The sequence below is a fragment of the Phodopus roborovskii genome, unplaced genomic scaffold (assembly GCF_943737965.1).
Source record: "Phodopus roborovskii unplaced genomic scaffold, PHOROB, whole genome shotgun sequence".
NCBI classification, from domain to species: domain Eukaryota; kingdom Metazoa; phylum Chordata; class Mammalia; order Rodentia; family Cricetidae; genus Phodopus; species Phodopus roborovskii.
Window position 1 is genome coordinate 5,850,696 of NW_026126459.1, and position 24,515 is coordinate 5,875,210.

Here is a 24,515-nt window from a genome sequence, read left to right on the forward strand (position 1 = left end):
CAAGTAGTGAAAGACAAAACTGATTTGCACAGTTGTCCTCTCATCTCCACACAAGTCCCAGCAAACTGTCTAATAAATAAGGCCCAGTACACACTCTTGGTGGCCATTGCAGCTTCCTTCCTCCCTGGAAGTTGCCAATTGCTCAACTTCTGGCCTTAAGCATTCAGCTTTTGACCATACTTGAGCACATACTTGACCATACTAGAGCTTGTGGCAGGACATGTCATCACCCCTCACTTACAACCTATAAAGTCTCTGTGCTTTAGTTTGGGGTCAAGGATTCTCCCAGTCTCCATCTCTGGGACTGGAGAACTCACCCCAGAGTTCCTTTGCTCAAATTAAACCTGTTGTTATACTTTTTCATTTTGGCTTGATCTGGTTTACTATGTTGGTGGAGAAATTTATTGGGGGTTGGGGGGGATTCAGAAACAACAGAAAATTTATTAGTCTGGAATCCTGGATTCAATCCTAAAACCTAGTGTTCTAATCTTAAAATGTAGGAGTTGAAGCAAGAAAATCAGAAGTTCAAGATCAGCTTTGGTTACACAACAAGGTCAAAGTCAGACTGGGCTTTAAAAAAAAAAGAGAGACATTTTAATATATGAAATCTTTCAAAGATAATCTGATGATAACCAAAGTATAAAATTATAAATCTAATTATACTAGGTGGTTTTTTTTTTTTGACTCTTTACATCTGAAGCCAGTGACTATGTCATATAACAGTGACCAACAACATCTTTCTGAAGCAATATAATTATTGTTTTGAGATACATAAAGTTATCTGTAATTATCCCAAGGTATGGCACTAGAAAATTTCAAAATTAGCAATTTAACTTTTAAAATATGATTGCACATTGGGGCTGGGAGCACACATTTATGGTAGAGTGGGTATTCAGTTTATGCCAAGCTCTGCATTTGATACCCCACATTGAAAAAAGAAAGTATGCATATTCCAATGGCATTCCACTTGATGTAGGAGAATGCTCAACCTAGAAGGACCTAAACAAACAAGCCAGAAATGACAATTCAAAGACTGTAAGTCAACATCTTAAACAATCATTCAACTGCTTCTACCCAAACTGCTTCTACTCTTTGGGCAGAAAGTTATTCCACATAGCCATAGCAAGACCACATAAGTACTTAGGGCACTCGATAGCTTAGAGCCCAGGGTATATTATTTAACCTTAATATACAGACCTGCTAAGAATTTGAAAACAACTCTTTGACATGACAGTTGAATAATTTAAAATAATAATGATGATGATGATGATGATGATAATAATAATAATAATAATAATAATAATAAACACAGCAGCAAGCACAACAATAAAACATGGCCAGTTGTGGTGACACACACTGGGAGAATAGCTGAACAGGAAGTGGTAGGAGGATCACAAGTTCAAGTCCAGCCCAGGAGACACACACACACATGCACACACATGAAAACATCTGGATACTGTAGCACATGCCTTTAATTCCAAGGATTTAGGAGGCTTAAGGCTAAATGATTACAAGTTTGAGACTACTTTGGGCTACACAGTGAGATCCTGTTTCAAAATAACCAAAAACAAAAACAACAAACAAAGCTACTTCTCATACATATATTATGAATACTACTTCCCCCAACAGAAAGCAAGAGTAAAATGAATTATTCTTACAAAAGCATAAAATAGATAATTTAGGGGAAGAACAGCAAAATCAGGATGCATAATTTCAACTGACACTTTTTTTTTCTTCTTTTGAGACAGGATTTCTCTGTGTAGCCCTGATTGTCCTGGAACTCACTCTGTAGACCAAGATAGCCTCAGACTCAAAGTGATATGCCTGCCTTAATCCCAGGGCTTCAACTAAAGTACATCACCACTGCCTGGCTTCACGTGAAATTTTAATGAAAGAAAAATAGGCAATAAATCAATGAAAATGTTTCTTTTGTAGAACAGATATATATCACCTCTGCCTATGGTCATGCTTTATCACAGGGCTCAGAAAACTGGTCTGTGAGCCAAATCAATGTAACTGTCTGTTCGTATGACAACAGCTTTATGGGACAAAGCTCTGTCCCTCCATTTACTTATGGTCTATGGCTTCTTTCACACCACCATGGTTGTACTGAGCAGCTATGACAGAGACTGTACATAATACATAAGATATCTGTCACCTTATTTAAAAAATGCTTGCTAGCCCTACTGATTTAATATCACTTACTCAAGTACTGTCTGACTTCTGCACTGGAACCAACAATTTGTGAAGAAAGTGATTTTGTTCCTACATTCTTATAAGCTAGAAAAGCATACAACCCACAAAATGAACTTAACTAATGGCATCAGATATGAGAAAGAAAAAGTAACAAGGATTTTTCTTCTTCCTATTGCACCCTGTCCACCAATCCACCAAAACTGTTCTTCTCAGTTAACCATTGGATTTATTATTTTAATGAAACCCAGTAATTAGTTCTCAGTCCTCACCTTACTTGACCTCCTGGCAGTAGATGACCCACTTGGACAACACACTTCTTCCCGAAATACTTTCTGCAAACAGCTGGCAGAGCACCTTTTCAGTTTCCTCCCACCCCACTAATTCTCAAGTCTTCTGTATACCCAAAAACCCATATCCCCTACCTTTTAACGTCAGCCTGTTCTTCCACTCATTCACTGTCATTTTTCTTAGTCCATGTTCACTTCCTTGGTGAGTTAATAATTTAATGTCATGCTACTCTCATGAACTTCAGATTTAACTAGTTCAAAACTATAACCAAGTTTGTCTTTTTCCCCCAAACCCATGCCTTCACAACCATCGTCAGCTCACTCAGGAGGAAGACCATCATGTCAAGCCAAAAATCTGTCAGAGACAACCAACCCTAACCTACACCCAACCTATCACTAAACTCTGGTGGCTCTTATAAATACATTTCAGGTAAATGATTACTTACCACTTCTTCTATTACCCTTGTCTAAACTGCAACCATTTCTTGCCTGACTATTGTGCCTTCAGTACTCTACTCCCTACAGAGAAGCCTGGAAGATCAGGTTTGAAATGTAAATTAGTAAGTTCAACAGCTGACTCTTTCCTACACAAAGTCATGAACAATTTGATCCCCATTTGCATTTCCACTCCAGTCCACACAGGTCTGTGACCACCTGAACACATGTCAAACAAACTTCCACCCCAGTTCTTTCAGAGTAGAGTGCGTGGAAGGCTCTTCTTGTTGATTTGAATGAGGCTTCTTGAATAAGACACTTCATGTAATATTCCCACACCTAATTCTCAAGAGTCTAGGAGAAAACTATCATTTCTTCTGCTTTGCAGATTACAAATGAGAGATTTGACAGTAAATGACAGAACTGGAATTAAAAAACTCATGAGTGGTTCCTGAATTAATTTTGGGGCTTGAACCTTCAGTCATGGTCCATAGTGATTCTAAAAGGCTAAAGGTAAAAAAAAATGTTGGTTGGAAGTTAAGGAAGGACTTAAGAACCAAAATAGGAACGTTACTCGTGCCAAGAATGTAAAGTTGCAAGGAAAAAGGAAGTGTGTCAAATGGAAGGAACTCAGACCAAGAATCGAGTACTTAACTCATAGTCACTACACATGTAGTGGAAGACACCGATCTTGATTTTAAACATCAACAAAAACACCCTACTTTTTCCTGGCAATAAAGTTGATCAGCGATAACCTTCCATCTATTGTCATTTGCCTGTGGTAAGGAGTGACAACAGACTGTCAGTAGGTTTAAACACCCCAGCTTCACACCTAGTTTCTCCTCATGACCAGCTAAACGAAGTTTGTGTGCAGTGAGGGTAGGGTAGAGGGATGGTGAATAGCAACTGTCTTCTTATCCCCTCTGAACATTTGTGAGAGCTAGTCCAGACCAGCTCTGGGAGAGAGCGGCAGGGGCAAGGGCAGGGAGGGTGGGTGTTGGCCTCACCCTCACTCTTGAAGCAACTTTCTGTTTATGCCCCCACATTTCCATCGTACCCATCTCCCGGCCCCATACCAGACTTGACTTCGAAAAACCCCAAACCCCTCCTCACCACCGCTCCGGCCACAGCGTGTACCAGGCTTTCGTATGACAACACAGAGGCCATAGCGCCACACTTTGCCCTCAGCCGCAGGACTCCTGAAAGGAGCGTCTCAAGCCCCACCTCTCAGACGCGCCCGCATCCACCACAACAAGCATTTCCGGGTCACAAGTGCCCTCTGTCGCCAGGGAAAAGAGCCGCGGATATAGGACCCAGGAACGTCTCTGAACACCGATTGGTCCGGGGAGAGCAAGGGGTGGGACGATGATAGGCGGATATGGACAACCGCTTACGAGGGTTACTGGCTCCTCAGTCTGTTTGCTAGTTTAACACGGTTAGTCATGGCTATTAACAGAAAAGCCCCTAATGACCTCCGCACCCCAATTCCTTACAAAATAAGTTGACAGGATGAGAACGTAGCTCAAATGTAAGAGTTCTTGCTTAGCACTCCATAGACACCTGTAATCCCAGCACTCAGCAAGTGGAAAGAGGATCAAAGGGACTGGAGGGCTGCCCCCGTTGAGAACTCTACCGCTCTTAGCGGGGTGGTGGCCCATGCCTTTAATCCCAACACTCGGGAGGCAGAGGCAGGCGAATCTCTGTGAATTCGAGGCCAGCCTGGTCTACAAAGCTACAAACCCTGACTCGGAAAAAAGAAAACCCTCTACTGCTCTTGCAGTGGAACTCTTACTACAGAAGAGCCGTCTTTAGTCCCAGCATCTACATGGTGGCAACTAACTACAGTTCCAGGGGGAACTGAGACATACATATTATTTAGTTAAAAGAATCATTAGTTGAGTCACCTTTGGCTACATATAAGGCTTGAGATCCTGCGTCTCAAATCTGACCGCACAACCACCCCTGCCTCAATGCGTCCTAGTGATCTTCCTATGTTACCCCAGTACCGTGGAGGTGAATTATGCCAGCCTAAACTCCAGAAACCATGTCACAATAAAAACATCCCTCCAAGATAAACTGATGGCCACAGATAAAATTGGGACAGGTCAGTAACTCTATCCTTTATATGTTCATCCAGCCATCTCCAACTCTGACACTAGATATGGAATCAGAGAACTGAGGCATAGTAGACAATCACTCTAGCAAGAGGTTTTGGGTTGCACGAAATGACAATTTGAGGTTGGATATATAGATGGCTCAGCAGCTAAAATTGTATGATGCTCTTGCAAAGGATCAGCACAACCCTCCGTAATCCAGTTCCAGGAGAATCCAGTCTTGTACTCAGAAGGTATCAGATGCACTTACATAAACGCAAGCACTCATGCACATAAAAATTTAAAAGAAAAATCAGTATTTTACATTTCCATTGTGACAATACGAAGTCTCAAAGGATTGTTCAAACTTTCAAGACTTGCTAATTTGTATTTGTTTTCCCCTTCAATCCAAGCCATATCTGTGTTTGTGCACATTAGTGCAGTACATTTGGAAGCCAAGAGGGCTACAACCATCTGGACCTGGAGTCACTTAGGTCCTATGCAAAATGTGCTCTTAACATTGAGCCATCTCTCCAGCATCTACCATAGCCTTATTAGTTGCACATACTGCTGGTTAGAATTATGCCTTAAGCTTTAAAAAGACAAAAATCTTCAATTATACTGCCCTTTACTATTCAGAGAATAGTCATGTTGTATTCCACACACACAATAACTGGATATTCTTTTATTTTACCACTCATTCAAATGCCCATTTTAGCTTTTAACTTCTTCAAACACACACACCCTACTCACCCTCAGACAGGGTTTCTCTGTGTAGCCTTTGCTGTCCTGTAATTCAGTGTAGAAAAGCTAGCCTAGAACTCAGATCCAACTGCTTCGGCCTCCTGACTACTGTGTTTAAAGGTGTGTGCCACTACCACCCAGCAACCTATTTCTTAAAGCAGCAGCCAGGCATGCTGACATAACTAATGTCCTAATATCAGTAGCTGGAAAGCTGAGACAAAGATAAGAATTCAGGCAACAGCCTGGGTTACATAGCAAAACACCGAGTAAACACCATTAAAAAACAAAACAAAACAAAAACAAAACCACAACAGCCAGGCACAGTGGTGCATGCCTTTTATCTCAACACCTGAGGAAGGCTTTGTGGACAGCCTGGCCTACACAGTGAGTTTCAGTTTCAAACCAAAGTTGCATAGTGAAATTCTGTCTCAAAAATGATTTGCTTAAGTGCACACATGGGCCCACAAACACAAGTGTGTGTAATAAGAGTAAGGGAATAAAGAGCTGGGAAGCCAGGGTCTGTGAAAATCCTTGCTCCACAAATGTTAGACTGAGCAACTACCAAAGTGCTTCAGTTTCTTCATCTATAAAATTGCAAAGCAACGAAGGTACTTTTTTCTTGGACTATTAGGATTTACCAAGGAACTTATTACAACATAGTGCCTGGAAACAAGTTCTACTGGTGTGATTTGTTTAACTCGGGTTCATTAACCTTAGGTGTGTGCCAATTTCTAAAACAGAACTCATTTCTCCTTTATGAAGCTGTCTCCACTGGAATTTGAAAACATAGCTATTAATACCATGTATTATTAACATCTCCACATTTGTGTCCCTGACCGTACCTACTTCTCCGGACCTACATGTAAGTTACTTACTTCAATATATGGCAGAAGTGCTAACTTCTAGAGAGCTACCAAAAGAGAGTAAACCTCTGAATTAATTTAGGTGAGTGTGAGTGGGGGGGGGGGGGGTTCTCAGGTTATCAAGTCTACATTGGCCTCAAACTCCAACTCCTCCCTCATCGCCTCAAGTAATGGGACACATGTGAACCAGCATACTCAAGTATTATGTGTCTCTATTAACATTTAGTAATCCACAGCGCACTGTACCCATCACATAACTTCAACCATGCTAAGAAATTGGGAAAGGGAGGAGATGGGAGAGAGAGGGAACAAGAGTTTCTAATTTAAATTAAGAGAAAAAGAAAATCTAAAAAGAAAAAAAATTGGGGAAGGTCAAGATTCAGTTTGAAACCATATTTTATTTTAACATTTTAGGATATTAACAATTTATCTTTAAGCAGAAAACCCTTTTATTTCCTTATAGCATTTTCCTTATAGTATCTTCAGTGGAAAAAAAAATATTTCTGGTGTAGAAATGATACTGAGTCTTTATGAAAAAATGAAGACTTGTGGGTTTGTTTTTGTTTTGTATCTGTGGAACTCAGAAGTCTAAAAGCAAAGAATACAGTTTTCAGAAGAGCAATTTCACCTCATTTATGATAATATTTGCAATATTAGAATATAATTAGGTCATATATAGCCAGAATCCAAGAGAAGCTGATCTTCAGTAATAATGCACAGCACACCATGTAAACTATGAAAGGAGAACACACTTGAACAAAAAGAACACCGTGCAAAGCTCAAATTTAAGAATATGTGATAATTGTCAAGGACTTTAAACGCATGCTATGCTCAAATACAGCTTTTTCGTACAGGTAACAAGATGCATCAGTGTCTGCTGTATGAAACAGCTAAAACCTGTATGAACATATGATTTCAGATATGTGCTTATTTAAATATGCACTCTGGATTTATCGTTTTCTTTATCCTTGGAGCAGGAGCGAAAATAGGCATTAAATACATCCTAAGTATTTAAGAGCTAAATAGGACAAATGAATCTTTCATCATATGTAAACAATTAAACTCTTCAAAATACAAAGATGTATACTTCAACATGAACTCTAAAATCGTAATTGTTTCTCAATTTCATAAGCAACCTAAATAAAACCAAAGGGAATCCTTCTTTCCAATGACTTCTGATATGATAGGAGTTCACAAGTGTAAAAGTTTAGTATTTAAACAAGCAACCCCATGGCCAAGTAAGATACCACAGCTGTTACAGGTATGGCCCTACAATTACCCTATGTGCTATGTATGAAATTAAGCTAGCAATAAATATGCTTCCACAATTATGCTGTGAGTGAGAGAAGTGAGGATGTTAGTGAAAAATCACTGTGTTTAGTTCAAGAAAATTAAGAGAACAAGCAGACAAGTATTTCTAATAGGAAAGGTAATTTTTGACAAACATAGAAAGCATTTTTTCCTCTATATAGGAATAGCATGGAACATTTACTTCAGTGGAGAATGGCAGAACTATTGTAAATCCACTGTTAACACTTATTAAATGATAAAAATAAAAATCGCCCTTGCAGTACAGTGTAAGATTTAAATGCAGCTTGCACAAGGTCAAACAAAACCTAGGACTTGCTGCTCTGTCCAACACTTCAGTCCCACCCAGGTCAGATCCAAATACGGTGGTCCCATGAGATTCACTGAAATAGATCATTTTGAAATAAAACACTAAATAAAGACAAATCAAGATGCTTCAGTAACTGTATGTCCAACTCAACTTAAATGGGTTTTATTTGCTTCCCACTAACAAATCTTTATTTCCATTCATGAGAGCAGTTAAGTCGACCATATTCAGCTTCCTTGCCCAGTTATTCAAAGGAAAAACCCAAAAAGATTAGTAAAGAAAAATGTAGAAATTAACACCCCCTAAATTTTTAAAAAATATGTGTAAGGTTGAAAACTGTTTTAAGTTTGTAATTCCTAATAGGAAAACATTATCTGAATGAAGACCCTAATGGCAAACCACTGTAAAATGCTTCAGCTGCATTTGATGCAGAAAGGGATTATCTTGGAAGCACCCCAGCTCTCCAGATGAGGTCAGAGGTACACTGGTTTGTATTATTGCAACATCCAGTAAGTGAGCTAAGCTGTTCTTCATTCAGCATTGTTATGACATTACGCTTGACCTCCAAACTTGGCTGACAATTTACTGATGAGATTCATAACCTTTGGGTTACTCTGATATTTTGACATATTTGCTGGGTTCTGGGCCACATCCTGGAAAGCCACCATGACTTCTGGATCCTGAAGAAAAAGAAAAGAACGAGGTAAGGTACACTGAATGTTTTAGCTATGTATGGTGTTTTCTAGCTATCCTTGAACTCACAGAGATCTGCCTGCCTCTGCCTACTGAGTGCTGGCATTAAAAGTATGAGCCAGCACCAAACAGCAAGATAAATAAATCTTTAAAAATGCCAAGCTTTGATGACCGATGCCCAACTTTGTTCTTCCAAACCTTACCTGCATGGCCGCAAGAACCTCTGGGTCACTGAGGATTTCATTGAGTCCAGGCATTCCTGCCATTCCAGGCATGCCCCCTCCCATGCCAGGCATTCCTCCAGGAAAATTACCAGGCATTCCCCCAGGAAAACCACCTACAAGGACAAGGGCATAATTAGGGACATCAACAGGTTTCTATTGAGCCTCTTCAATACTCAAATGCACAGGTGAGTTAAAAGGATACCCTGGGCAGTCAGCACAGTCTATTCTCAACTCAGCAGGCTATCAAGCATACATTCTAATTTTTCCCAAAAGCAAAGCTGTAAATCAGACTTTTCTCCTTTCTGGACTTGTTTTTCATTACTTGAAAGTGCTCAACAAAACTAATCTTGCCTTAAAAATAAAGAATCAACATGTCCTGCTCCTCCTAAAACATTAATGCCAGGTATGCTATTGTTTTTCTTTTTTTTTGGGGGGGGGTTTGGGGTGATGGGAAAGGGATGAGATTTGATACAGAGAACTTGTCCTTGAACTTGCAATGAATGTTATGCACCAACACAGCTGGCCTGAACTCTTGATTTCCTCCCTCTGCATTCTCAATGCTAAGAATGAAGGCAGTCATGATCATGCTGGCTCAATCAATCTTTGAATTTCTCATTCCTGAGAATTATTTGTCTGTTTCAATTTAACTTCTATCACTCTAAGTTTGTTTTTAGTTTTGACACTTAACTAGAACAGTTATGACTCAAGTCTTACCAAAATTAAGGTTAACAAATATTAGTTTCTTTCTCTTTTTTAGTTTATTGAGTGATGAGACAGTCTTGTAGAGCCTGGGCTGGCTTAAAACTTGCTCTGTAGGTGAAGATAGACATCCTGAGCCTACAGACTTCATCTCCTAAAGTCTGTGTCCTAGTTAGGGTTACTATTGCTGTGATGAAACACCATGACCAAAAGCAAGTTGGGGGAAAAAAAGTTTATGTGACTTACATTTTCTACATCACTGTTTATCATTGAAGGAGGTCAGAATAAAAACTCAAACAGGGCAGGAAGATGAAGACAGAAGCCATGGACAGTGCTTCTTACTGGCTTCCTTAGCATGGCTTGCTCAACCTTCCTTTTAGAACCCAGGACCAGCCCAAGGATAGAGACAGCACCACCCACAAAGGGCTGGACCCTCTCCTATCAATTACTAATTAAGAAAATGGCCTGGATCTTACAATGGCATTCTCTCAATTGAGGTTCCCTCCTTTCAGATGACTCTAGCTTGGTGTCAAGTTAACATAAAACTAGCCAGGAGCACCTGAGATGACAGGTGGTAAATTTGTGAGTCCCATTCTAAACTATCAAAATCTCTAAAAATGATAATATACAACTATTAAAAGGGGGAGGGTTGTTCTATTTAGGTGAGGTCTCACCCATATAGCCAAGACTACCCTCAAATTCATAGCAGTCTTTCTAATCCCTTACAGAATTACACGCACATGTCACAACAATTGGCAGAATTTACAAGCACTCCCAGTGATTCTTTCTAGAGTAATCTCTAGCAAAAACAACTTCATTCTTCTAAGCACACTATTAAATTGTAAACCCATAATGTTTTCTATTTCTGTTTTGCAAAGATTCCATTTATGTGAATATGGGTGTGCAGGTATGCATGCCCTGTGAACCCTGATACCAGAAGAGGGCATCAGATTCCTTAGAACTGGAGTCCTGGGTATCTGCTGCCTGGTTTGTTATTTGAATGCATGTCCTCATGACTGCACAGAAAGTGCACTCTTTACCTCTGAAGCAATATCTCTTCAGCTCCTCTATTTCTGTATAATAAAAACCTCTACTGAAGACATACATTCTGAAATGACAATTGTGCCAAAATAGGGTATCCTAAAGAGAAAACTAAGTAATATTAATGTATTCTATAGACATAGAATTGTGACAAGCTGTAAAAATAAGTAAACACAATGAACAGTCCTCTCTATCATGCTGCACAATACATCAAACTATAAGCACTAGTAACCCGAGGAAAAAAAAACTGAGTTTCTCTGCAGTTTGTTCTCATGGGCTTTCAAAGATCAGTTCCTTCACATGAATTACTAGAACAAGGCTTGCTAAATTAGATATCAGCTGTATCTAATATCAGTTCACATTAATAAAGCTTTCTCTGTAACAAAGCAAACCGGTAATCAGATTTATATTTTAAGCTAGAAGTAAGCTACAAGATATAATTTTTCAATCTTAACGTTGATGAACATGTTGCATTTTCTTTTCTTTTCTGGTTTACTTTTTTGAAACACAGTTTCTGTGTGTATCCCTGGCTGTCCTGGAACTTGCTCTGTAGACTAAGCTGGCTTCAAACTCACAAAAATCTGCCAGCCTCTGCCACCACTACCTGGATAAGTTATATTTTCTAGCTTTGAAATAAATGGTCCTCCCCAATAGAGAGAGAGGAAAAAGAGAGAAAGAGAGAGAGAGAGAGTATATGCATGCATAAACGGGTGCCTAAATTTTCTTTTGAGAGAAAACTGGTTACCATTAAGTAGAAGACAGCCTTTATTAAGCAAACAAAATACAATTTTAAAAAGTGTACTGTTTATATAAACTTCACACTGCCTCTTTCAGGCAGCTAAACTTATTTTCTGTTTTTTTGCTTTCTCACCTATCTGAATACTAGTCCTTCACTAACACTCAAAGCCTTGGTCTTGATAATAATTTCTGATTATAGAACATTTGCAAGAAAAAAGAGGGCTAGACAGATAGCTCAGTAGTTAGGGGTGCTTGTTGATTTTTGGAAAGAGTTCAGTTTCCAGCATCCAATTTAGAAGGCTCACAACTGACTATTAACTAACTGTTAATTCTAGGTCCAAGGAATCCAAAAAACTCTTAAAAATGAAAGAGGGAGAGGAGGAGAGGGCGAAGAAAGACAAAGAGACAGACACAGGAGGGGCATAGTCTCTCTCTGGATTTTCAAGAGATTTATAAGACAGGGTTTCTCTGTATAGCTCTGGCTGACCTCAAACTCACAGAGATCTTGCTGCCTTTGCCTTCTGAGTGCTGAGATTGAAAGCATGAACCACTATAGTTGGATTTTCTTTTACTTTAGCCCCACGCTGACATGCCAAAATATTATTGTTTGGCTTTTACTCTTTTGGTCTTTAGTGGTTTGTTCTTTCGGCTCTTTTGAGGGGCCCACCACCCAGCTCCCAAATAAATCACACATGGAAAGATCTATTATTACTTATAAATGCCCAGCCTTTGCTTGGGCTTGTTTCTTGCCACTATTCTTAAATTAATCAGTCTACCTTTTGCCTCTGGACTTTTACCTTTCTGTTATTTCTGTAAATCTTACTTTCACTCTGACTCCATAGCTGCCTAGAGGGGCTAGTCCCTAGCATCCTTCTCCCCTTATTCCCCCCCCCCTTTTCTTTATTGCTTCTTCTCTTTATTGCTTCTTTATTACTCTTTCTGCCTGCCAGCCCAGCTTATTGTTTCTCCTGCCTCACTATTGGCTGTTCAGACATGCAAAGAACCACAGCTTCACAGAGTTAAACAAATGCAGCATAAACAAAAGTAACAAATCTTTACAACATAAACAAATGTTTCACAGCATGAAAAGTAACACACCTTAAAATAGCACTCTACAACATACTGAGTGTCATACTGAACTCAAAATACTTACATGCCCAAATTCTCTTTAAGTTTTGTCTACATGTATTACATATACATATATACCTATACACATGACATACATTCCTGCTGCTTTTGGAGGCACAAAGACAACACTGGAACTACAATTACAGCCAGCTATGAGGTGCTGGGAATTGGACTGCGTCTGTGCTGAACAGCCAGGGGCTCTTCACCACTGAACCATTACTCCAGCTCTACTTTTTTTGTTTTTTCAAGACAAGGTTTCTCTGTGTAACCCTGGTTGTCCTGGAACTCACTCTGTAGACCAGGCTGGTGTCAAACTCACAGAGATCCACCTGCCTCTGCCTCCTGAGTGCTCCAATTAAAGGTGTGCAGCATAATTGCTCTGCTAGTCCTGTCTTTAGGCAGTATCCTCATGAAAATAAATATTATCACATGTAACAGGATATATTCTTACTGATTTTCAAGTAGAGTACATTATAATAAATTACTTGAAGTAAAATACTCAGCACTCAACAACTACTAACTTTTCTTAAAGCATATTACTAACTTTTCTTAAAGTATATTGTAACTCAAAATATAGGGAGAAAATAGTGTTTTTATTCCATAAGCCAAAAAAAAAAAAAAAAAAAGAAGTTAATGAAAATGAACATTCTTTGGAGCTTCAAGAACTATCTCTCCCCATATACACACAGACACTCCTGGGCTTCAAAATCAGGAGGAGATAACTTAATGATTTATAACACTAAGAGGTTTTCCTTTAAAATACCTGGAAAAGAGCCATACTGGGCTCCAGACTGTCTTCTGGCTTCTTCTTCCTTGAAGACAAAATGAAAACAAATTATAAAACAGTAGAAAAAACAACAAAGGAACCTTTTTCTCCCCATACCTAAACCTTCAACAGAAATCGAGGAAATCAAAATCTAAAATAAGACTGAAGTCAGAAAGTTAAGGTTCAACCAACAGAGGAACCACTTCCAACTGTCCCTGGAGCTTATGTTACTAATGATTTCTAGCATTTTTACTTCTCTGAAAACTTAAAACACATATATGCTTCATTTATGCAAGCGATGAATTCTCACTTGTTTTAAAACTCCAAAACAAAAGGGCATGTCTAGACTACATTCCAAGTTCATCTTGTCTACCTACTTACAGTAAAATGTAAAACAACACTGAAGAAGGCTCCCTGAGCTGTTTTTAAGAACAAAGAATGACCAATTAGAACCTACCTTCATACCCAGTTACAAACAATCAAGACAAGGCTATATATATATATCCCAGTGGTGCAGCACTTGCCTCACATGAGTGAGGGCCCAGTTCAATCCCCAGGAAACTAAATAAATATACACATATAGATATAATTTTATAAACTATGATAAATAAATGTAAACAGTATGATGCTTATTAAATGACCCCAAAATTAAGACTTATTTATATACAGCTACATGTCCTTTCAGCAATGTTATAAACAAGTACAACTGATAAAAACAACTGTTCCCTCTAGAATTAAGACAGTACTCTCTGTAAGGAAGCTGTTTACACAGGAAGGTAAACAACTCAAAAATATACCTATAGTTGATCTCTGAAACTGACTAGATTCTCTAGGCCCCCTCCTTCTCAAAAGAAAACAAGTCAAGCAGCTCAGAATCACTTCCAGCCAAGCAAGGTGCAGACCATGAGACCAGCCAAGCTGCCTGGAAAAGGTCATTAGGAAAGGTCACTTTCCTGTTGAGCAGCCAGTGCAGTGTGCTCCAGGTTCCCAGCTGTTTGTGAGCTGTCACTCATGCTGGGTGGGCTTTGTTGATGCAGCTGTCTCTAAGTCATTATTCTCTTGTAAGTAACCCCTTATCCATATTCCTGTAAGTAACCTAAATAAAACTGAGTGTTCACCAAGTTGGACTTTGTATCCACACCTTGATCTGTTGTAGACTCCCTACCTGGGTCAAGTAGACCTGTGTCTAGCATCACCCAAGGAAAATTCTTGACACAACACTATTATACAAAGGTACATGGGGAAAAACAAACTAGGAAAAACAAGAACAGTATTAACAATACTGGAAAAACTACCAAAAATCTTTCTACATTTCTATGATACAACTGTATAATTATTTTTTAAAAAACCTTATTTTTTTCCCCTGTGAGACAAGACTATGTAGCCAATGGTGACTTTAAATTAAAAGTCCCCCCACTTAGCATCCAGAATGCTGGGATTATAGATGTATAGCTAAAATCTTTTTTTGATAGTCATGAATCTATAGTTGTAAAGTTAAGAATCATAAAAAAACACAGGGGAAGAATCCTATGGGGAAGGACTAGTACCCACATAAAATGACAGTACTATCAAAATTTAATTAACCTGGCCAGGAAATTTTAAGCTTGGATGGGGAAAAGGGTTGCTCTGCTGTGGAAGTGCTTTGTAAGTTATATTCTTGACCCAAATTTGCAAAATTAAAAGAAAAAAGTATGTAACTTGGTGAAATGCAAGTTCACATGACCTTAGAAACTAAAAACAGAAAGGACAAAATGAAAGGAGACTCTTGTCCAGGGCTGACTCCCCACACGCTGTAGCCATTATGGAAAGATAGAATTAAACAACAGTGTCCTAAAGTTTTGTCTACTGTTAGCTATAGCAATTTACCCTTTGGGCTCTCTCATGCTCCTCTCGAGCCTTCTTTACCCTTTCTATTCTTTCTTTTATCTCTCGCTCCTCACGTTTGCGCTCATACTTTCTCCGATGTTCAGCAATTTTTTGTGCCTGGGGGGGAAAAAAAAACACACACAAGAAATAAATTTGCCTGAAATGTCTGATAAAGTTAAGTGAAGAAGCTTTGTTAAGAGTTCCTTCTTCTAGTGGGACATTGGCGATGCATGCCTTTAATGCCAGCACTCTGAGTTCGAGGCCAGCCTGGTCAAGTTCAGGACAGGCTCCAAAGCAATACAGAGAAACCCTGTCTTGAAAAACCAACAAGAGTTCCTTCTTCTAATAGTGACTTCTTACTATATTGCTCTACAAAATGACAGATTCATCTTACAGAAAAAGAACCTCAGCCATGAAAGCTGGAGGGAGACTAAGGAGGTTCCATACCACTCTGAAGAGCTACAGGTACCTCAAGGTTGATGGCGGGGAAGAGACACTTTCTTAGTTGTACAGCACATCTCCTATAAAGAAACCCTAAGAAAACTCAATGGGTCAGAATGAAAAAGACATGAAAGTGTAAGGGGAAAGAGGAACCTAGCTGGTGGGGGAGAATGGGAAAGAGTAATGGGAAACAAGAATAATCAAAATTCATTATGTACATGTGTGCTAGTTTGAATGTAATTGGCCCTCATAAGCCCATAGGGAGGGCACTAGTAGGAGAGTGGAATTACTGGAGAAAGTGCTGTCACTATAGGGGTGGGCTTTGAGGTCGCATATGTGCTCAAACTACAACCAGTGACACAGTTCCCTTTCTGTTGCCTGCGGATCAAGATGTAGAACTCTCAGCTCCTTCTCCAGCACTATGTCTGCCTGCATGCTGCCATGTCCACCATGATAATGAACTGAACCTCTAAAACTGTGAGCTCCAATAAAATGTTTTCCATTATAAGAGTTACTGTGGTCATAGTGTCTCTTCAGAGCAACAGAAACTCTAAGACAACATGTAAATTATATATAATTAACATAAGCTAATAAACTCATTAAGAATAACCAAACATAAATCCAGGCTTTACACACTATACAAAAAAAAAAAAAAAAAAAAAGAGAGAGAGAGAGAGAAAAGGGAATAGGGGAAGGAAAGAAGGGAAACAATTTGGTATGTAAAAATAAATGAGGAAGGCAGATAGTCAAAACATATACCACATTTTTACCACAGTCTATATTTGAAGTTTCTTCATCTATGAAATGGGGGCAGGGTAGAGCTGGAAAGACTGCTCAATGGTTAAGAACACTAGCTCGGTTTGATTTTTAAGACCCATACCACAGCTTACTATTGTCTTTAACTCTAGTTCCAGACAACCCAATGTCCTCTTCTACCCCCTGAAGGCAATGCAGGAACATGGTAACCTAACACACATCCAGTCAAAACACCCATACACATAAAGTAAAAATAATACTTTTAAAAATAGGGGATATGGCCAGAAACAATTCATCTTGGATCCTGGGGTATAGTTTTATGGTTAAGTACATGATTAACATATATAAGGCCCTGAGTTTAACCCCTAGAACCACCCTAGGGGTGGAGGTCAGGGGACAGAAACAGACCTTTCAAATACTTTGGAGATGAACAGTTGGTATTCAAATGTTACTTTAGTGTCTATACAAATTTTTAAGAACTTTATGTTTTAAAAATATTTTCAACCACTAGTTTGCTAAGTTTACAGTAATAAAAGTTTCAAAATGCTGGGGAGATGGGGTGTGCACACTTTTCATCCCACAGCACATGGGAGGTACAGGTAGGTGATCACTGTGTTTGAGGACAGCCTGATCTACATAGTGAGTTCCAGGACAGCCAGAGCTACACAGTAAGATTCTGTACATAAAAATTCTATAGCTTTTGTAGTAAACATTTTCATTAAAAAAGAAAAATCTTTTGGGGGCCAGTGGTGGTGCATACCTTTAATCCCAGCTCTTGGGAGGTAGAAAAAGGCAGATCTCTGCTAGTTCCAGGCCAACCTGGTCTACACAAATGGAGATCCAGAAGAGCTGGAACTATACACAAAGAAACCCTGTCTCGAAAAGCAAAATTTATCAGTAGTAAAGACTTAAAAACAAAAACAAAAAAAAAAACCCAACTGAACTTGAAATTCACCTCAGAGAGGTCTTCCTCCTTAGCACATACCTATTACATAAGGACAGAGCAGATGTCAGATGTAATCCTGAGTCACTTTTTGTGGTGTTCAGTTGCTTTCCTTGTTGTAAACCTTCCCTTTCTTTCTTTTTTGAGACAAGGTCTCTCTACATAGCCAGAACTCATAGAGATCTGCCCGCTTCTACCTCCTAAGTGCCGGGATTAAGGCATGTGTATACCACTTTCTGATTTTGTGTGTTATTCCACCGAAGCCTTGCAGAAGTCATACAGCCTATTCTCTGACTTTAGCCTCTACATGCTTCACCACCTGTTTTTCAGCAGATTAACCTCCCAGGCCAAGTACAAAGCCGGGGAGTCTACAGTAATGACTGGCATACCCGAGCCGTGGAGTCTAAGGTAACCCTGACATACCCGAGGCTGAACTTCTCTCAGCACTGCACTGGCGTCCTCGTCATAATCCAGCTTACAGGCAAGGGCGAGGTCATGAGCTGCTTCTTCCCAGTGACCCAGGAGTCTGAAACAGAAGTAAACTCATTGAAAGAGCCACTTATAAACAGCAGAGTAACAGAAAAATTTTCACTCAATTAACTACAAATTTTTATCACCAAAGTGAGCACTGTGTTACTGTGATAGTTAACTTTCTAAAAATCTGAAGGAACTGAACTTTCCACAATGATAATTCTGCTGCGTTTAAAAGAAGGAGGTAAAACAGTAATTTTCTAACATGAAAAACACTTTACATGTTCTATGTAGACCTGAGGTGAAAGACACGCATAAGTGCCTGCATTATTGAGAAACAATCAAACCCAGTACTCAGAACTAGAAGACTGGACCAGAGAGGCAGTTGAAAACGAGATGGAGACCATATACACCATGACATGAGATACTGCCACCCTCTCAAGATAAATGTAATAAAAAATGATAAAGCAAACCCTAAACCCAGATATAAACAAAAATGAGACTACCACATTCACAACACAAACACACAAAACATGAAATTATCTTTCTAAATATTTTGTTTTAGCTACATACTTTAAATGGGCTATATTCTTAAAGTGAACCCTGATACCAAGAAAACTTTACAATTTATTTGGAAGACATGGTATGCTAAGTTAGTAACTATGAAACACTGTTAATGTATATGATAGGGTTAGAAAATCACATAGGGACAAAGACTTAAAAGGCAAACATTTAATTTTTATTGAAAATCTCAGCATAAATTCAACTTATAAATGCTTCATTCAAATCATGAATTTATAAAGATTATTTTTTGGTTGTGTTCAATGAAATAACAATAAAGACAGTAACAGAAGTAGTAAGTATACCCTACCACACAACTTTTAGAGTTCACAAAATGATCTATGGTTTCTTAGAAAAATACTTTATTCTAAATCTCCACCAGTCAGTGTACAAGATGAGTCTATGCTGGTACTAGACAGCAAAACACTACTTGAGGACTAGTGGCCAGCTTCAAAGAAACCAACAACAATGTGTGGGTGTCTACTGCACCCACAGCATTTATACATTTTATTTCAACCTTTCCCCCTTTCTCTTTGACTTCCCTTCATAAAAATCATTACTCTAAGTCATTTAACACATTTGTGCAAAGAATATCCCTTCTCTCCAAGCAGTGGTGGCACCATGCCTCGAATCCTAGCACTTAGAAGGAAAAGGCAGGTGGATCTCTGTGAGTTCCAGGCTGGTCCACAAAGTGAGTTTCATAACAGTGAGCACTGCTTCAAAAAGAAACCCTGTCTTGAAAAACAAAAGCAAGGTCTGGGTCAGAAGTAAGAGCACTATTTGCTCTTCCATAAGTCCTGAGTTCAATTCCCAGCAACAAATGGTGGCTCACAACCATATATAATGAAATATGGTGCCCTCTTCTGGCATGTAGACATACATGCAGGCATACATGTTTTGTAACAAAACAAAACAAAACAAAAAAAAACAAACAAGACAACAACAACAAAAAAACACCATTCTCTCATCTCTATTCACATTTGACCTACATCAGCTTCTCAAGCCAACTGAAAGACCTTAGACTTCCCTAAGACATGTGAAGCACTAAGTTTTACCACTAGAAATGATTACTAGACTGGGTGAAACTACCTTTATATCCAGATTTTTTTTTTTTGAAAGGTTCCAGTAATGAATAAAGAAGTTTAGGTTTGTGTAGTCAATACAGGATCATCTCTCTTTGATTCTTCTATTTCCCACCATGAAAGGGTTTCTCTGTACAGCCTTGGCTGTCCTGGTACTCACTCTATGGGCCAGGCTCAAATTCAGAGATCCACCTGCCTCTGCCTCTGAGTGCTAGGATTAAAGAGCAGCACCACTACCCAGTCACAACCAGCTTTTTAAATCATGTGGGTCAAACTCAGTCCTCAGTGCACTGTAACAGCTAAGCTATTTCCCCAGCCCTCTTTGCTCATTTACCTGTGTGCTTTCCCTCGCCACTTGTATGGCTGAGCAGAATCAGGGTTTATTTCAATGGCTCTGTCACAGTCTCGAATGGCAGCATTTGGCTTCTGTAATTTGACGAAGACACTAAAAAAAAAATGAAGGTAGTATTAAGAAAAACTTCATATCAAACAATAAAACCTTTGAGATTTCTACAGAATCAAACTAAACAAAGGATTATAAGAAGTCTACAAAAGGTACTTTTGTACTTAAGTGTTCTTACCTGGCTCTCTTGGCATACAGAATAGCCAAACGGGGATTTAGCTTGATGGCGTCAGTGAATAAGTCAATTGCTTTCTGCAGCTCACCTGAAGTTAAATAAAACTTACTATGAAATATCCAAAGGACAAAAGACTTTTTAATCTGATTAAGAATTAGGTATCCTTTTCTAAGTCTACCTTTTTAAAAAGAGAAAGACTAATAGAGACAAGAGACAAAGTTCAGTGCTATATACTTTCAAACAAGCATGAAGCATTGTGTTTAGCAGCCAATACTTTAACATTTTTTAAATAAGGAGCTAGAGAGATGTCTCAGTGGTTAAGAACACTGACTACTATTTCAGAAGACACAGCACCCACATATAAACTCACAACCAACCATCTATAGTCCAAGTTCCAAGAGATTCGATGCCTTCTTCTGGTCTCCAAGGGTACCAGGCCACTCATACACATAAAATGATAAAAATAATTTTTAAAAAATTTAAGAGTTGGGTGGGGTAGCACAGGCCTTTAATCCCAAAACTTGGAAGGCAGAGGCAGAAGGATCTCTATGAGTTCGAGGCCAGCCTGGTCTACTTAGGGTGCTCCAGAACAGCCCAGACCCTATCATGAAAAACAAAACAAGACAAACAAAATAGAAAAAAGATAAAGCAAGATGACACACATTTGTAAACTCCAGCACTCAGGAAGCAGAAGTCAGAGTATTGCAAATTAGAGGTGAGCCTAGGCCACACAATCAAAAGAGGAGACGTACATGGTAGCATCAGAGAATGAATTCCTGAAAGCTGTTCTCTGACCTCTACACACAAAGTATGTACATTAATGGGGAGCTGGAGCAAACAATACTCTTGCAGAGGACCCAATTTTGGTTCTCAACACTCACAAGGTGGCTCACAACCACTTCTAACTTCAGTTCCAGGGCATCTAAGGCCCTGTTCTGACTTCCAAGGGCACCAGGCACAGATGTGGTAGACACACATACACAGAAGCAAAAATATACACAGAAACAAATAAATCTTTTAAAAATCCAAAACATTACTAGGCAGTAATGGCTCACTCCTTTGATCTCATCACCAAAGAGGTAGCAGCACAAGGATCTCTGTTGAGTTCAACCCTAGCATGGCTTACAAGAGAGTTCCAGGTAGGGCTATTACACAAAGAAACCCTATCTTGGGAAAAACAAACAAACAAAAAAAAAAAATCAAAAACATTAAGTAAATGTTAAAAAAAATAGTAAGCACATTAATTTTATGCTAGTTATTTTACTTGTTAAATAAGTTAAGTTTAAAAAGGATTAAGTGTCCAACTGATTTCACGGGGTTGATAAAAAAAAAAAAAAGAGTACTACTTGTATTCACAAAAATGGAGACATTGAAGCCATTAAGACCTTTATTCACTATTACCACTATTTGTCTCTGTGTGTTTTTATTAATGTATACACACGTTGGGCCCACAAGATGGCACCAGATCCTTTAGAGCTGGATTTATGCACATTTGTGTGCCACACAACATGGGTGCTAGTCCTAACTCTAGTCTTTATGACAGAGGAGATGGCAAGCATTTTTAGTCACTTAATCTCTCCAGCCCCACATTCTTAGATTTATGTATAAAGAATTACATTTATTCAAGATTTGTGTGTTCATTTATACACAGAGACAACTTTCAGAAGTTTATCTCCTTTCATCATGGGGTCCTAGGGCTTGGACTCAATTGCCAGGATTGGTAGCAAGCACCTTTACCTACTGAGCCACCTTGATGGCCCAAAACTTTTGTTTTTCATTTCTATTTTTTTTCAACTAGCCCTTTTAAGAGAGATTATCCAACAAAAACAATTAGAAGAGCTCTTTGTGTAGATCAGTTTAATTCTCAGGGGCAAGACAAAACTACAGAATTTTAAAATAAATGTCAAATTTTATTTAGAAAAATATTTACCCAATTAATAAGTAGCAAAGATATACATAGTTGCACATACCTCTAATGTCAGTACTGAAGAGACTGAGGCAATAGGATCACAATTGGAGGCGTGCCTAAACTACATCAAAAGGACCCTATCTCTAAAAGACAAAAACAAACAAAATGTAAAAGACAAGAGACAGTTATAGTCTGACCACAGTGGGTGGGAAGAACAACATGGTAAGTCTTCAAATGTTATATTAAGTACTGGCCCTTAGGTAAAACAGTAGTACCAGCAGTTCTTGGGTGTGAAGGCATCACACGACTTTAATCTCAGCACTCAGGAGGCAGAGATAGGTGGCTCTCTGTGAGTTCCAGGCCAACTACATTGTATGAACCTGTCTCAATAGAATAAAACGACGGCTTTAATACAGGCCAAAAAACCAAAACAAACAAACAAACAAACAAAAAAAAAAAATCAGCAGCTGGGTGGTGGAGGAGGCACACCTTTAGTCCCAGCACTCAGGAGGCAGAGGCAGGTGGAACTCTGTGAGTTCAAGACTAGCCTGGTCTACAAGAGCTAGTTCCAGGACAGCCTCCCAAAACCACAGAGAAACCACACATACACACACCCAAATGGTACAATGAACTGGGGATGGTGCTAAAGCCAAAATCCCCCAGCATTCAGAGGCTGAAAGAGGAAGCTTTTGAGTTCAATAAAAATCAGACGTGACTACTCAGTGAAAGTTCTAAGCTAGCTCTACTACATGCAGAGACTAACACTTTTCCCATCCAAGCCCTGTCCCCCAATGCCAAAAAGTCAAGCAGCCAAAACAAAACAACACTGTTAATTAAAATTCATTCTAAAATAAAACTTGAGTCATCTTCTAAATCAAGTGCAAATGGGAATTAGCATGTGACTTAACTATCAGCATTAATTAAGACAATGACAAGCCACCTCAGTTATGAAGCAGACTGTGTTAAATGTTACTGATAATTGTCACAACAGTTCCAAGTTTATGATCACTTGTTCTAACTGTAACTAAACATAAACAATACCAAGCCTCTCTGATAATCTTTTTCTTAATTACATTTTTAGGGGCTTGAGAGTTGGCTCAAGAGTTAAGAGCTCTTGTAAAAACCCAAGTTATCATTTTCAGCACCACAAGGTAGCTCATACCATCCTTACTCCAGTTACAAAGGATCTGACACTATGTCTTCTGGCTTCTACAGACACCAGACACATACATGATGCACACACATAGATGCAGACAAAACACTCAAACATTGAAAAAAATAAATTTTTGACAAGAGCAGGAGGGGGCATGCCAAGGAATACATGGGGGTCAGAGGGCAACCTACAGAAGTCATTCTCTCCTTCCACCACGGGGATCAACCTCAGGCCAACTCAACTACGCTTGGAATGAGTTCCTTTGCCTGCTAAGCCAAATTGTTGGGGTCACCACCAACAATTTTTTCTGAAGACCTAGAATGCAGGGACTATATTCCCAGTGTAGTAAGTGTTTGGCTTACAACACCACTTATGGAAGGTTATGGATTGCAAGGATTTTTTTTTTTTCAAGACAAGGTTTCTCTATGTAGCTTTGGAGCCTCTCCTGGACCTTGCACTGTAGACCAGACTGATCTCAAACTCAGAGATAGATCCCTCTGCCTCCTGGGGGGTGCTGTAGCACTAAAGGTGTGCATGACCAACACCTGGCTTTTTTTTTTTTTTTTTTTTTTTTGAGTCAAAGTTTCTGTGTAGCCCTGTCCTGGAACTCTTCTGTAGCCCAGTGAAGCCTCAAACTCAGATCTACCTGCCTCTGCCTTCAAGTTCTGGGATTAAAGACATATGTCACCACCACCACCTGGTCTCTTCCATCTTTTTGTTGTTGTTTTGTTTTGCTTTGGAGCCTGTCCTGGAACTAGCTCTGTAGACTAAGCTGGCCTCGAACTCAAAGATCCACCTGCCTCTGCCTCCCGAGTGCTGGGATTAAAGGCGTGCGCCACCAATGCCCGGCGCTCTTCCATCTTTTTAAAAGCTGCTTCTGAGTAAAGAAAGGTCATGACACATACAGAAGAAGTAAAGACTGATCTGCCTATACTGAGGTAATGTAACTGATGCTGAATGATTTTAGACTCTTTGCTATGAGGAAGGGAAAGGCTGAACAGTAGGATCCTAACATCTTCAGTATGGTAACTCAATCCCTTCAAGTTTACACTATTAACAGTTATAAAAATACAGCAAAAAGAACACACTACTCACCATCATTTAGGGCTTCAATGGCAGCGCCCTTCTTTTCATTTGCTTGATCCATCATGTCCTCAGTTATCTAACAGAAAATTGAAGGTTATCTCAGAAGTAGTGAAGCAAGAGAAGGAAGCAATGTGAACATTCTTAAGG

General features: G+C 39.2%; 2 protein-coding genes across 3 annotated transcripts in view; both read right to left on the reverse strand.

Moving 5' to 3' along the window:
• The window catches only part of Slc25a17 (solute carrier family 25 member 17), a 36,735-nt gene extending 32,551 nt beyond the window's left edge, over positions 1-4,184 (reverse strand). The window contains exon 1 of one of the 2 annotated variants that reach the window (XM_051189437.1): positions 4,032-4,184. In XM_051189437.1, coding sequence (XP_051045394.1) covers positions 4,032-4,085 — 54 coding nt within the window. In that variant the 5' untranslated portion in view covers positions 4,086-4,184. The remainder of the gene's footprint in view (positions 1-4,031) is intronic. The other variant, XM_051189436.1, reaches the window with a different exon arrangement.
• A 3,041-nt stretch (positions 4,185-7,225) lies between these two features.
• The window catches only part of St13 (ST13 Hsp70 interacting protein), a 33,621-nt gene continuing 16,331 nt past the window's right edge, over positions 7,226-24,515 (reverse strand). Inside the window, exons 5-12 of the mRNA XM_051189438.1 lie at positions 24,378-24,444; positions 20,224-20,308; positions 19,977-20,087; positions 17,952-18,054; positions 15,389-15,505; positions 13,520-13,568; positions 9,130-9,263; positions 7,226-8,913 (exon numbers count right to left, since the gene is read on the reverse strand). Coding sequence (XP_051045395.1) covers positions 8,785-8,913; positions 9,130-9,263; positions 13,520-13,568; positions 15,389-15,505; positions 17,952-18,054; positions 19,977-20,087; positions 20,224-20,308; positions 24,378-24,444 — 795 coding nt within the window. The 3' untranslated portion in view covers positions 7,226-8,784. The remainder of the gene's footprint in view (positions 8,914-9,129; positions 9,264-13,519; positions 13,569-15,388; positions 15,506-17,951; positions 18,055-19,976; positions 20,088-20,223; positions 20,309-24,377; positions 24,445-24,515) is intronic.